The sequence below is a fragment of the Electrona antarctica genome (assembly GCF_951216825.1).
Source record: "Electrona antarctica genome assembly, chromosome: 1".
NCBI classification, from domain to species: Eukaryota; Metazoa; Chordata; class Actinopteri; order Myctophiformes; family Myctophidae; genus Electrona; species Electrona antarctica.
Genome location: NC_136806.1, coordinates 45,936,381 through 45,949,538, shown reverse-complemented (window position 1 = coordinate 45,949,538; position 13,158 = coordinate 45,936,381). Strand labels below are relative to the sequence as shown.

Sequence of the window (13,158 nt, the reverse complement as noted above, 5' to 3'; positions counted from 1 at the left end):
GGACATCAGATGGATGGATTTGTTTGTATAAAGAAAGGACATTTTGTGTTTATCTCTGTTTATCGGGGGGTTTAAGCATTTAAATTGGATTTTATTTGAAAATTTAGAATTTCTATTCGGTGCTCAAAAGTTAGAAATTACGCCATAAAATGTCTTGAAATACCGGTAGGCGGTAGCCTAATTTCCATCCTTTTTCGGCGCTTTCACAGCTTTGTTTCCATTGAATTAAAAAAAAATACAGAACTCTTTAGCAGATAGGTTCTCACTTGTTAGTTGTTAGATAACATAAAAACCTAGAGACTTGTCAATTAGGCTACTTATCTGATCTGAGGTCAGTTGGGCGGTGCTACTAACTGTATGCACTCGCTCAAGGTGCGTTCGTGCAGTCTCTAAATTTGAGGAAACGAGGACTACAAAACTCCACAGCAGTGTGGAACAGCCCATTTCACATCTTCGGTCCCGAAAAAAAATGCTATTTATTGTCTGAAACAGGCTGAGGAACCGGTAATAATGATTATACTATTGCGAACAACAACAAGACATCGGTTAACAGACGTTTCAGTAGGCCCATTTCTGACCCCTAGATATTTTTCAAACCTGTTATGTCGTTTCAGGTCGTTGTCTTTTACGTTGCGTATGATCGAGTTAAGTGTCCCCCTTGCGCATGAAACGCAAAAGTACAGAGATTTTTATTTAAAATAATTCCCAACAGTAGAGTTTACATTTTACGAGTTTTACAGGCGAGCCTGAACGTTACATGGGAGAACAAGACGCCACGGACGGCCAGGCTGCAGAGAGAAATAATCTAATGATTAGCCAGCTCCACTATACTAACATCATTGATGGCTTGGTTTCAGTCACTGAGGGATGACTTCACCCTGAGACCGTTTGAAATAGGCCTAGAGGAGCAGACCTGGTAAGTACCGCCACCTTTACACGTTGAAAAAGTATGCATCAAAATCTCTGCGAAATTTAACTTTGTTTAGAGCCGAATGCTGCATAGATCGAGAACATGTGTGCTTGTGTGGTCTTTGATTGATAATCAATACATAGTGTGCTCACTGTGCTGTGCTTTCGTTTCATTGACCGTCAGACAAAGTCGAGAGAAAAAGTCCTCTGCTAGAGTCTCTAGACCACGACTCTCATTGAACATGATGGTGATGCGAATGCATGAGTGTGTTTTGCCCAATAGGATCCAATCCAACATTTGTTCATGTCTTGTAGGCACTGTGTTATTATCCCCATTGATTTTGTCCCCTACCCTGGTCCCTGACTAAGCCTTTTTGATTGATTTTTGATTACCATGAGAATGATGAGACCATGCATCATAAACTTTATAGAGCCCTGCCAGGCTGCCAGGTCCGGGAGGTCCCCGCTGTCAATCATGTTATCTTGTGTCAGAAATCAGAATTTATAGAGAGTTGGACTCGGGGTTGTCTATTATCTAGTGTAGATTTAGGCTAGCCCATCTTTTTATTGCTTTTTTTATTATTATTATTTTTTTTTACTTTTATAGACTGGGTGAAGTGAAATAATGATTATCTTTTCCCTGCGGGCATTCTGTCTATCTGTCAAAAGCTATGCATTGCATTGACAATTCCCTGACACACACACATACACACGTTGTGTATGACTGTTGTTGGATAGTCAGGTCAAGGACAGCCAAGATTAAGGTCTGTCTTCCACTGTGTGGGAACCACTCTAATCCCTAACACAGACACTGACTGTTGACTCTGTGGTGCTAGAATGATCTCAGACTACTACTACTTATAGTCTGTCTGAATATATATTTTTATTTTTTAATCCCCAGTTATGTCTCTGCATGGTGGCCTATATTTCAACAGTAGTCCACTCCAGTCATTGTTTGATGCAGTTGGATTGTCATTGATCAAGTGCCAATGCAAATGTGTTGTAGCAACTCAGTGGTTCTCAACCTTTGAAGGACCAGGGCCCACTTGAAAATCTCCAAAGTGTTCGCCGGCCACTGATCTGACAAATTAACACAGCAGCTGAATGGCTCAAGCTACCGTATCAAGTCAGATGGGCCGGCCAGTGCATTTTCAGAGCATGTTTAGGCTATTTTAATGACCAATCAATCTTGTTCCCAAAGTCATTTACCATGACATTTTTCTATATTAGCCCCCCCCCCCCCCCCCCCCCCCTTATTATATTATCATTAAAATATTTGTATTGTGGAATTTGGGGGCCCATTTGTAAGATCCTCTCGGACCGCAGGTTGAGAACCACTGGCATAAACCTTATGCTTGACAACAAAGTGTTTATAATTCTTGTTTTGGATAAAGTGTTGTGTGGATAAAGTATTGCGCTTCGATGTTGTTGACTGTGTCCTCATCTTCATAGTAAATTAATTTGTACAGTATGTGCACAGGAAATTTGGCATTGATTCGTTCAGTGGTTTGTGACACACACACACACACACACACACACACACACACACACACACACACACACACACACACACTAACCTCCTGCAGAGCCATGCCATAAAAAGACTGCACCTGATCTCTCTTTCAAGTAGAGTCAGAGTACATAGGGTTGATGGAGGGCATCGCAGCTGATAATCTAATTGAAAGGGGTTAATGGTTCATTCGTGAGATGGAGAAAGAATTGCAAAAAGAGAACAAATAGAAATAAATTGATTAAAAATGTTTTATTCGAGTTGGACCACTTGTCCTGTAAAGTGTGTGTGTGTGTTTGACCTGCTGACGGTCTGACTGTCAGTCAGCTGATAATAAAGCTGATTAGGTCACCTGTCGTTAAGGCAACAAACGCCAATACCACACAAAACGATGTATGCACAGTTGCACACACACAATCAGACAGACCAGCTCCCAGGAGTGTCAGAGAGAGTCAGGTATATCACTATTATAAGTGTGTGTGTGTGTGTGTGTGGGGGGGGTGGGTGTGCAGGCATTCACGTGCATGCATTCACGTGCATGCACATAGCTATGGAGAATGGAGGTACAGTGTGCTCTCTTTTGTGAAACACAATCAACTGACCTGTGCATGCATCGACCAGCTTTATCTTGATGACATGAATGATGATGAGTCAGTCCCGGCATGTAAAGAGATGCTTAATTTATAATGCCCCATATGATGTTGTCGTGCACTGTCTGAAACTAAGCGATCTGCAAGCAATGTGTTGTGAGCTTGTAGATCTGCTATTCTTGGAGCCACCAGCCTGTACCAAAGCATGAATCAGGCTTGAGAATAGCAGCGCTCTCTCTCAGCATGAGTGCACACCCTGCCTGGCTGTAGGTAAAAGTGATGTTGAAGAAACCAATTTCCCTTTTTATTACCTTGTAAACTTTGGTAGAAGTAGATGTGACATGGTGGACAGACACACGCTGGCAGAGAGAGATGTATGTAGTACTGGTAGAGAGAGAGAGAAAGGAGGGATACATTGAGATGTAATAAAGGAGAGAGGAAGAGGAAAGAGGAGTCTGCATCTGTGCACTGAGGAGAAAAACTAGTTCTCAGCCCACAGGACTTATGTGTAAACTCTCTCTCTCTCTCTCTCTCTCTCTCTCCCCCCCCCCTCTCACATGCACAGGACCCAGTGTGGTAGGCTCAGAGCAGGGGTATTATTACAGAGCTATTCACATTACAACATAGAAGGAGAGAGGGAGAGAGACACACTCTGAAGATCACTTCCAGATGTTAGGTGGAATTCTGCACTCAAGTAGAGTGACTCCCCCCCCCCCCTCCCACCACCCCTATTTTTTGACTAAAGCGTTGTTTTGTTTGTGTGTTCGCTGAATTTGCTAGCACACTTACATGGTGTACATCTTGTTGTCTTGCAGAACATAAGTTCAAACTGCAAAAAATAGGCAGACGGAAAGAAGGTGAGATACATTTCTTCTGCACGTTCAGAAACCACAAATCAGAGAGAGAGAGAGAGAGAGAGAGAGAGAGAGAGAGAGGTATAGTGAATTAGAAGGGAAGGGGATGAAAAGAGGAGAGAGAGATTGAGAGAAGGGAAAATGGGGCCTCTCGCTCGCCCAGAGATCTAACCACTAGAAATGAAGCTGCGTGATGGAAGCCATTGACTGACCATTATTAGTAGTTAGTTCTATCATTTACACATAAAGGGATGGTTGGCTCTGTTGTCCCATAGAGCATCTTGGAGTACTTGGGAAGCAATAAGCAGATGATGATGATGATGCTGATGATGATGAAGGTATTGTTATTATTGATAGGAAAAAGAGAGCTTGTGACAGACAATCAGACACCAGTTGGTCTATCTGTCTCTCTTTGACTCTTCCCCTCCCTTTCTAATTTCTATCAGTCTGACATTTATTGCATTTAGACTAACAGTTTCCGTCATCATGTTTATCTCTTCCTCTAACCTCTCTCTGTCTCTCTCTGTCTCTCTCTGTCTCTCTCTCCCTCTCTCGTTGCTGCACTTTCTACATTACTGTATCTCCAAGCTTTCTGTCTCTCCATTTGCCTCTGTCTTTCCATCTATCAGTCTGTCTCTTCACATCTTCCTGTCTCACTCACTATACCTCCCACCCCGTCTGTCTCCAGTTTCTTTCTCTCTCTTTCCTCTCTCTGTATCTGCTTCCCTCTCTTCTCTCGCTCTGTCTGTGTTTCAGTAGGGCTAGACTCGGGCTGTTTCAGGAAATACCAACATCATTTTTTTTCTTCTTCTTTGGGGGGAAACTGACCGACATTCCTCTTGGTTCTATAAACAGAACAGTGTATGATTGATGAATGTATGCGCACACGCATGCACATATGCACACACACAAGCTCGCACACGCACCGTTCACATGCATAACACGTGTGCGTGTGAATGCCCATTGTCCAAGATTATATATTTTTTTAATTTTGCAGTGGACAAACTAAACATTAACAGTGTAAATGCCCTACATTTGCTTTGCAGTCTCTAGGTCCTCTGAGCCAGAATTCTGAACCACTGTGTTAGTTGTCTCCATGTATCTGAATCACACCTGGAGCACAATTATTGCCATCACGTGATGCAACACGAAAATGGCTCATTCTGTTCTATGGTGAAAAGATAGATGTACCATAGATGGTTATACTGTAGATATTAAATATTGAGAGTCCAGTTTGTCGTGTTATCCTGGGCCCCGGGGCCTAGAATTCCAAGCAGCATGCCTACACAAGATAGAGAATGTCTCATTGGCGTAATATTCTCAACTGTTTTGTGTAGCACTACTGTCAAACCACTGGCTTCTCCAGTGTGTGGCAACCATGCACCAGTTGTGTAATTGGATTGGCCTGGTTTCACATGAGCAGCACCTCAGTGTGCGTTGCAGATTTAGTTTTTTACTTTTTTGAGTGGTGCTCCCTTACGGAGCTATGTGTGTGGGTGGGTGGGTGGCTGGCTGGGTGGGTGTCTGGGTATGAGCACGAAAACAGCATGGTTGTTTTTCACCACCTGTGCGCAACCTAACGCACACACAAACACACACGCACGTATTAACTGTATATATTATGCTTTCGGGTGTGCCAGTACAGTACAGTACAGTAGAGGGACCGCCACACGGTAACTCTTTCTCAACCGTTTCGGACGCGGGGCGGAACGCCGGAACCGGGCCGGCACCCTGGGTGCGTTCCTGTGGGTCTGGAACTCCCCCCCCCCCCCCCCCCCCCCCGGGAACCCCCACACGGAGTTGCACCACTCACTTCACATTTGTGTGATTTTTTTTTAATCATCCAAATCCTTAGTTTTCTGAAAAATGTATGTTAGTACTGTATATTAGTGGTTCTCAAATCTTTTCCTGTCAAGTAGCATGTATTCGGTCACCAGAAGCAAAGATTTGAGTGTATATATATGATTTGCACAAATGTTTTCTGGAAAAGCTATGATTCTATGTCAGTCGTTCTTCGATTTAAAAGAAATAGCAGACCTACAAGCACGTTGCACGCCACTCGGTGGCGCGCTATGAGCTTGTAGATCTGCTATTTTTCAATAGCTAAAGCATAACATGATGCTAACACCAAAAGGGGTTCCCGCCCAGAATGGGTTAAATAACAGATCTACAAGCTCATAGTGTGGCACAAAGTGGCATGCTATGAGCTTGTATATCTGCTATTTTTGAAAAGCCAACCAATGTGCTATTTATATGTAGCTAAATGCTTTCCCAGTTTTAAATGCTGCGGTTATGCATAGATAATATATAGTAATACAAAGAAAGTAAAAATCAACAATTGAAAATAATGTGGGTGCAAAGTGATGACAAAATACCACCATTAAGCCATTTTGCACACAAGATCAAGATATAATCAGCGGATTGCCTGGAAACTTGCATAGCACATGATACTCCTGGGACGATGGATCCTACTGATTTTGGTGAGCCCATGGCCTTTGCTCCAGCACAGGAGTATCAAGGAGAGACACGCAGCAAAGGTCGTCATGAACGGGACTCGAACACGCAATGCGCTGTCAGGCCAGAGCCTATATGTGGCATGCACCTGGACCACTTGGCCAGCGGGCGACCCTGTTTGCTCAATTTAATTGTATTTGTACCGTAGTTCCACTAGTAAGAACATGGGGCTCTATGAGTTGGATGTAAGGAGCAACACAGCCTCTAGGGGCCACTAGTGGGACTTATTGTCTTGTTATTTCCAGAATGGAATAATTTCTATCATGCATGCGTGCTATTGGAGTGGTCGTGGTGGTAACTGCCTAGATTCTCACAAAAACATTTAAACTCTCAGAAAATCAAAAATGCATTCATCAGTTCTGTTGTATCTCTTGGAAACAGGAAACAAACATTCTCCTGTTTCAATTATAACCACCTTCACCTGGAACTCTCATGCCTCTATTTATTTAGTCCCTGGTTCAATCCCCCACAAAACAATGCGTCACTAATTTAAAGTCACCCTGGTTAGAGGAAATCTGTGGTATTCAACACTAGATCTGTTTCCCTTGGCTTTTCTGCTTTGATGAAGGGATTTAAATCAACCAAAGCCGGTGTGCTTTTAAATCACTCAACAGTTTTTATTTTTATTTATTTTTACATTTGTTATATTATTGTTTTCAGCACTTTATTTCCAAAGGTAGTGACTTTATTCATTCAGGTTAAAGATGGAGTGAGTCTGGGTGTGAAATCTCAGCATCCTGGTTCCCGGCATTGTTAGCTAAATCAATTTAAGTGTGTGTGTGTGTGTGTGTGTGTGTGTGTGTGTGTGTGTGTGTGTGTGTGTGTGTGTGTGTGTGTGTGTGTGTGTGTGTGTGTGTGTGTGTGTGTGTGTGTGTGTGTGTGTGTGTGTGTGTGTGTGTGTGTGTGTGTGTGTGTGTGTGTGTGTGTGTGTGTGTGTGTGTGTGTGTGTCAGAGCATGTGGAGAGAGGAGGAGAGAGATTGTTCTGTTGAAATGGAGCTGCTGAACTCTGGAACCAATTCTTAGGCTGTCTTTGTTTACACCATTGACTTTATATAAATGTTTACACTGGCACACACACACACACACACACTCCGGAGAATTGGGCAACTTAGATGAGTTTCAGCATGTCTGAAGTGATAAATGAATCACACAGAAAGAGACACAACCGAACACAGTACACAGTCCCACACAGAGGCCAGTGACACTGGTTTTGGCATGTTGGGATTGAGAAATTGTTTCCAGGAAGATAGTACGTGTCTACCTTGATGATCAATTGATTGGTGTAACGTAAGCAGCGGCCAGCAAACACACCCATATCCGACTACTACTAATATGATTTTTGGTCCACAAAGAGTCAAGCAAGTTGAAGCAAATCATGACAACCTGTTTTGATTTCCTGTTCCACCGTAATCGTGTTATCCAACAAGTTAACGCATAAAAAGTAATCTGGATAAAGTCCAGAATCCATGTGTGAAATGTGAATATGTGAATCCTGTTGTACTGCAACTATAGGTTTAGGTTATTTCATTTCATTTCATATTTATTTATTTCATTTCAGTTATGGTTTTACATGATCATATTCATTTTTACTTTGTACTTATTATTTTTTACATATTCCATACAGAAAAGAAAAGGAGCAGGAAGAAGATAAATCTTATTTATACCTGCCCCTATCATTAAAAAAACATCTAATTGATGCTGCCACCAACCATACATGATTACATCAAATAAAAAAGAAAAAAAAAACAAATAATTGATGCTGCCACCAACCATACATGATTACATCAAATAAAAAAGAAAGAAAAAAACAACCAATTGATGCTGCCACCAACCATACATGATTACATCAAAAAAGACCTCTTCTGTGGTGAGTGAACTAAACTAACTTCATTACACTTACCTGTATTTAAGGCTAATCTGTACTTTATTGTATGACCACATTGCTTTCTGAAAAATAACAGATTTTCATATCGGTTATTTTGAGTGAGTGACACCGTCGTACATTGTATAAATGAGGTATTTAGAATTTAGATACTCTCTGTGTTGACACACCATGTGTGTATGTTTCAACATACGTATACATGTGTCTGTGGGTGGGAACCTCAGCTGGGATCAGCCCTTATGTCCGCCACACACACACGTACGTGCGCGCGCGCGCGTGCACAGGGGGCTGTAGTGGCTGAAGCCTGGTAGTTAAGCCTACTACCACTTAATAGTGATTAGCTTCGACAGGCTGTCGCACAACTTCTAGGCTCCATACTGAGAGGCGCGAGAGAGATAGTGTGTGTGTGTGTGTGTGTGTGTGTGTGTAAGTGGGAGGGTGAGAACTGCATCTGGCAGCGATTTCTTCACACTTGCCTCCTCCTATGGTCCCTCCTCTTTCTCTCTATCCCGCCCTCTTCAGCATACTGTACCACCAGTGGCTTGGAGGAAAGCAGAGAGACATGCAGCAGCCAGTCGGTCAGTCAGTCAATTATTCACAGTAGACAGTTCTAGAGTCCTTTACTTTGCATCCAGCTGAGTTCTTGTGTATGTAGTGTTCTCTCAGAATGTGGACGGCTCTTGGGCTGCAATTCTCAGCAAAGTTTATGGCAAGGCTGGCTAGGGAGTCAGCGAGTCTTTATTTGTAGGGTTTCCTTTCTTCTTTGTGTTAATCCTTTCTTGGCTCCTCTCCTTGGGATTGTGTGTGCATTTGAATGTGGAAGAAGTTGAGGCTGGCTTCCTGTGCCTCCACTGCTGCTGAGCTTTACACAGGAGTTGTACGCTGTATCCTACCCTGCGCTGACAAAGGCTGTCAGAACAGTGAGCCCAGTGCCCAGTAATGGGCTGTAAGGTCTCAGTGGAAGAACTTTTAAGAGAGGAGCGTGATACAGAACCCAAGGTTTTTTGACGCACAAACGCATCGTCAGGGTCCTGCTGTGAAACCACTTGAGAGTCACTGTGCAAGAGGATGGCTTGACTTAGAAGACAGAGGTGTCTTCTCTAAATATAAATACAACTAAAAGAAAGGGAAATTGGAGTGGCATCTTTTCTCTTGTCTCATCTCAAAGGACACTACCACAGAGTGTTGCATTATAGTGTTTTCTACACACTTTGGATAGACCAGGAGGGAGGACATCACCTTGTCTTGGAGAGCGAGAGAGCACAAAGAATCATCAGAGCTTTGGATTTCCATAAGAGAATTCTCTGTTTTCCAGTAACAGCATGGCTGGGATCTACGGATGCTTCAGAGGCAGGAAGTAAGTCCATGGCCATGTGTTTGTTCCACAGTCAATTATACTGTTATAGTGAGATTAATCGGCAAACATATCGATATCGGCTAATATTGGCCTTAAAAGGATATATCGGTAATTGGTATCAGTAACATAATAAAGTAAAATAATAATCGGTTTTAGCAGATATTTTATTTTATAATTATTATGTTGGAAAAAAATGAAAAAGCCTTTTGTTATGATGAAGGCTGCAAATAATATCAATATTTTCTGGGGAAGCTTTCAAAACAGTCAACAAGTTGGAACATTTTTAAATTCAGAGTTTATAAGCTTTTTTTCAGAATGGCCAAAATAATTATATATTTTTTAATACTGAATGAGATCATATGAACATAGGTTATATCGGTTATCGCCCATAACAGCAATTCATTATATCGAATATCGATATCGGCCAAATTGTCTCATCGGTACATCCCTAATACAGAGTGTAAAATCAAGGGTAATTTTGGACACTCATGCAATTATTATTGCGTTATTCTTTCTTTATTCTCCTTAGAAAACAGCCTGAGAGGCGATTTGTAAAGATGAGTACTAATTGAAGCCTCTATTGACTAAAATAACTACTATACTAGTTGTGTGACTTTGGTCCTTGTACTGTAATTATGCAGTTTGTATTTGTTCATACAGCAGAGCTGTATCTGTAGAGTTGGATGCAATGATACCCTCTTTCTCCTGCTGTGTGTTTTATGTCTCAAGATATTACAACAATACAGGCGTTTGTGGCACGCTCTGTTCATAGCGAGAGAGAAAGCCAAGATAAATTTAAGAGTGAAGGGATAGCGTGAAAAATGGAGAAAGAGAGATGTTCGGAGAGACACTGAACTATTTGTTTTCTGAGTGGACTCAGAGACCAAGACTAACAGGGATCTATTCTTCTGTTAAACACACACGTGCACGCACACACATACACACACACAGCCCATCCCCATTACCCAAACTGCAAGGACATGGATGTTTTCTGAATTTGTGTGTGTGTGTGTGTGTGTGTGTGTGTGTGTGTGTGTGTGTGTGTGTGTGTGTGTGTGTGTGTGTGTGTGTGTGTGTGTGTGTGTGTGTGTGTGTGTGTGTGTGTGTGTGTGTGTGTGTGTGTGTGTGTGTGTGTGTGTGTGTGTGTGTGTGTGTGTGTGTGAGAGAGAGAGATGGGGAGTATAGGGGTCTTTAAACTTCCTCACAACACATTGCATGGTGACTTGCAGCTATATTCGGTGTGTGACATCATTCAGCACGCAACAAAGTATAAATCATGCTTAATCCCCTCTAGAAAAGTCTCCATCCCTGTTGTGTGGACATTAACAGGTTGAAGTGAACGGAACAGACAATTTGACACAAGAAGGTTCAAGCTTTACCGCAACATACTTTACCGCCCTGTCTGAACTAATTTATAAATCACTGTCTATAAGAACCCAAATCCCTATTTGTATTTAAGTATAATATTTATGTAATGTAACTGTAATATAAAATGTAAGTACATGTTTGGAAGTGATTGTATATACAGCATCTATTATTGAATAATGTATTATTGATATTATTGGGAGGTTAATATGTTGTAATATGCATGTAGGTTACGTTTTAAAAGAACTACAGACAGAACCATGGCTAGATACTTGCACTGGGTGTGTTTGGAAATATGCTGTGACAATATGCTCTGACCTGGTTTTGATGTCATAGAGTGCTCTGATATCAGTTAATTTATGTACGCCCAGAGTGCATATTTCACTTAACTAACATTGCGATTTTCATCTTTTAAAATTAATGAAAATGTGTGTTTATTCATGTTATGTATAAACATGTTTATACATGTTATGTATAAACATTATAAACCTGTTTTGTTACGTTTGTTACGTATGTAGACAGATACGTGTTGAACACTGTCACTGTTTACCTGATAACTTGTAACCGCATTTTGGTTACAAGTTGTCACTAACGTTCAGACACTCGACAACCCAGCTTTTCACCCTCGAGTTATATTCAGAATCAGAATTATCTCTATTGTCACTTCACATGTTTACATGTGTAAAGAAGAGGGTGGATTTTTTTTAAGGGCGTGAAAACTGAATGTGATTGGATGATTACAAGCAGAGCTAATGAGGGACAGGTGAGAGGTATGCGCAGTGGCCGCATTGGCTGAGGGGAAGGAAGTTGGGTTGAGAAGGAATGTAGGACTGATTAGCACCTGAAGATCTCTGGAACGAGGCAGTGGGTGTGGTACTGTGGTTGTGACGGCAATACATTTCAGCTAGACTCTTCAAAGCATTCCACATTTTAAAATGCAATGATAACATAACTTGACTACCTCAAGCAAGTTTCACGTCTCTTGATTTTCATACGTTGGTGGTTTGCCATGATGTGAAGTATCATGGGCTAAACATGCCCATGGCCAGCGGTTTCGTACTTTAACCTTAAAACCTGGCATCCCTATTTTGAGCACACTTTCAAATATACATTTTAAGTGTTTCTTCTTCAAAGCAACAGCCTGGTTCATACTCATGTAGCTACAGACATTCACACCTAGGAGCTGCAGTGCAACCAGTCTTTTTGCCGGTGGATACTGAGTCCCACCCGAGCTATTGGGATTCAGTGCCTTGTTCAAGGGAAGATGGGTCACTTGTTGAGTCTCCAGAGCAGTAGCGGTGATGCAGATGTAAACTAGATAAAGTGCCCCTCGGGGCACAGGTCTCCACCAGGGCAGGTCAGGTTGTGGCCTCCTGGTGGCGCTATAATAGGCCAATGTGAAAAGGGTGCCATTTCTTCTTACGCCTTGGATGGTAATTGGATGATTTGAGGCATTTTGTTCCAAAAATGTGTTTTGCAAAAATCCACCTGTTGGTGGCGCTATAACAGGCCAATGTGAAAAGGGTGGGATATATTCCTCAGCCTAGTAGGACAGTCTGTGAAAGATTTTACGTAAATTGCAGGCTGCGTTCATGATTTGAGGCTTTTTGTTCAAAACGGGCCAATCCTGCAAACTTTGAAAGCCAATGTTAGCAAAAAATTTGTTTTTCAAAAGTCGGCCCCCTGGTGGCGCTATAACAGGCCGTTCTGGAAAAGGTGGGGCAGAGCTTCATCGTTGGCATCCAGGGAGTGTGTGTGCAAAATTTGGCATCGACCGGGTTAACGGTGCCGGAGATTATCTGGTAACGGACGGACACACACACACACGGACGGACGGACGGACGGACGGACGGACGGACGGACGGACGGACGGACGGACGGAGTGCAAAACATACTCTCTCTCCATGCCTTCGGCCTGGTGGAGACAATGAATGCAGACTGACCAGGATGAGTGATGGGAGTGTTTGTTCAGTGTCTCTTTCTCTCAGTCCTTGTATGGCTTGTTGCTAAGAGCACAGACTCTACTAAACAGCGATCTGGAGGGACAAGGAGAGGGGAGGCCAGAACAGGAGAGGAAGGGAAGAGAGGAGTGGAGAGGGAAAGGGGGGTGGAAGGAGGCGTAGAAGGTGAGGAGATGGAGTGAAAGGAGAGGAAAGATGAGATATAAAGGAGAGGA

At 42.4% G+C, this 13,158-nt stretch overlaps 1 protein-coding gene across 4 annotated transcripts in view; it reads left to right on the top strand.

Annotated features, from left to right (window-relative positions):
• The first annotated feature begins 96 nt into the window (after positions 1-96).
• Positions 97-13,158, top strand: part of LOC306929015 (uncharacterized protein) — a 60,909-nt gene continuing 47,847 nt past the window's right edge. For 2 of the 4 annotated variants that reach the window (XM_079509352.1, XM_079509350.1), the window contains exon 1: positions 8,853-9,617. In XM_079509352.1, coding sequence (XP_079365478.1) covers positions 9,583-9,617 — 35 coding nt within the window. In that variant the 5' untranslated portion in view covers positions 8,853-9,582. Of the gene's footprint in view, positions 917-8,852; positions 9,618-13,158 lie in introns of those variants that run through there. The other 2 variants (XM_079509351.1, XM_079509349.1) reach the window with 2 other exon arrangements.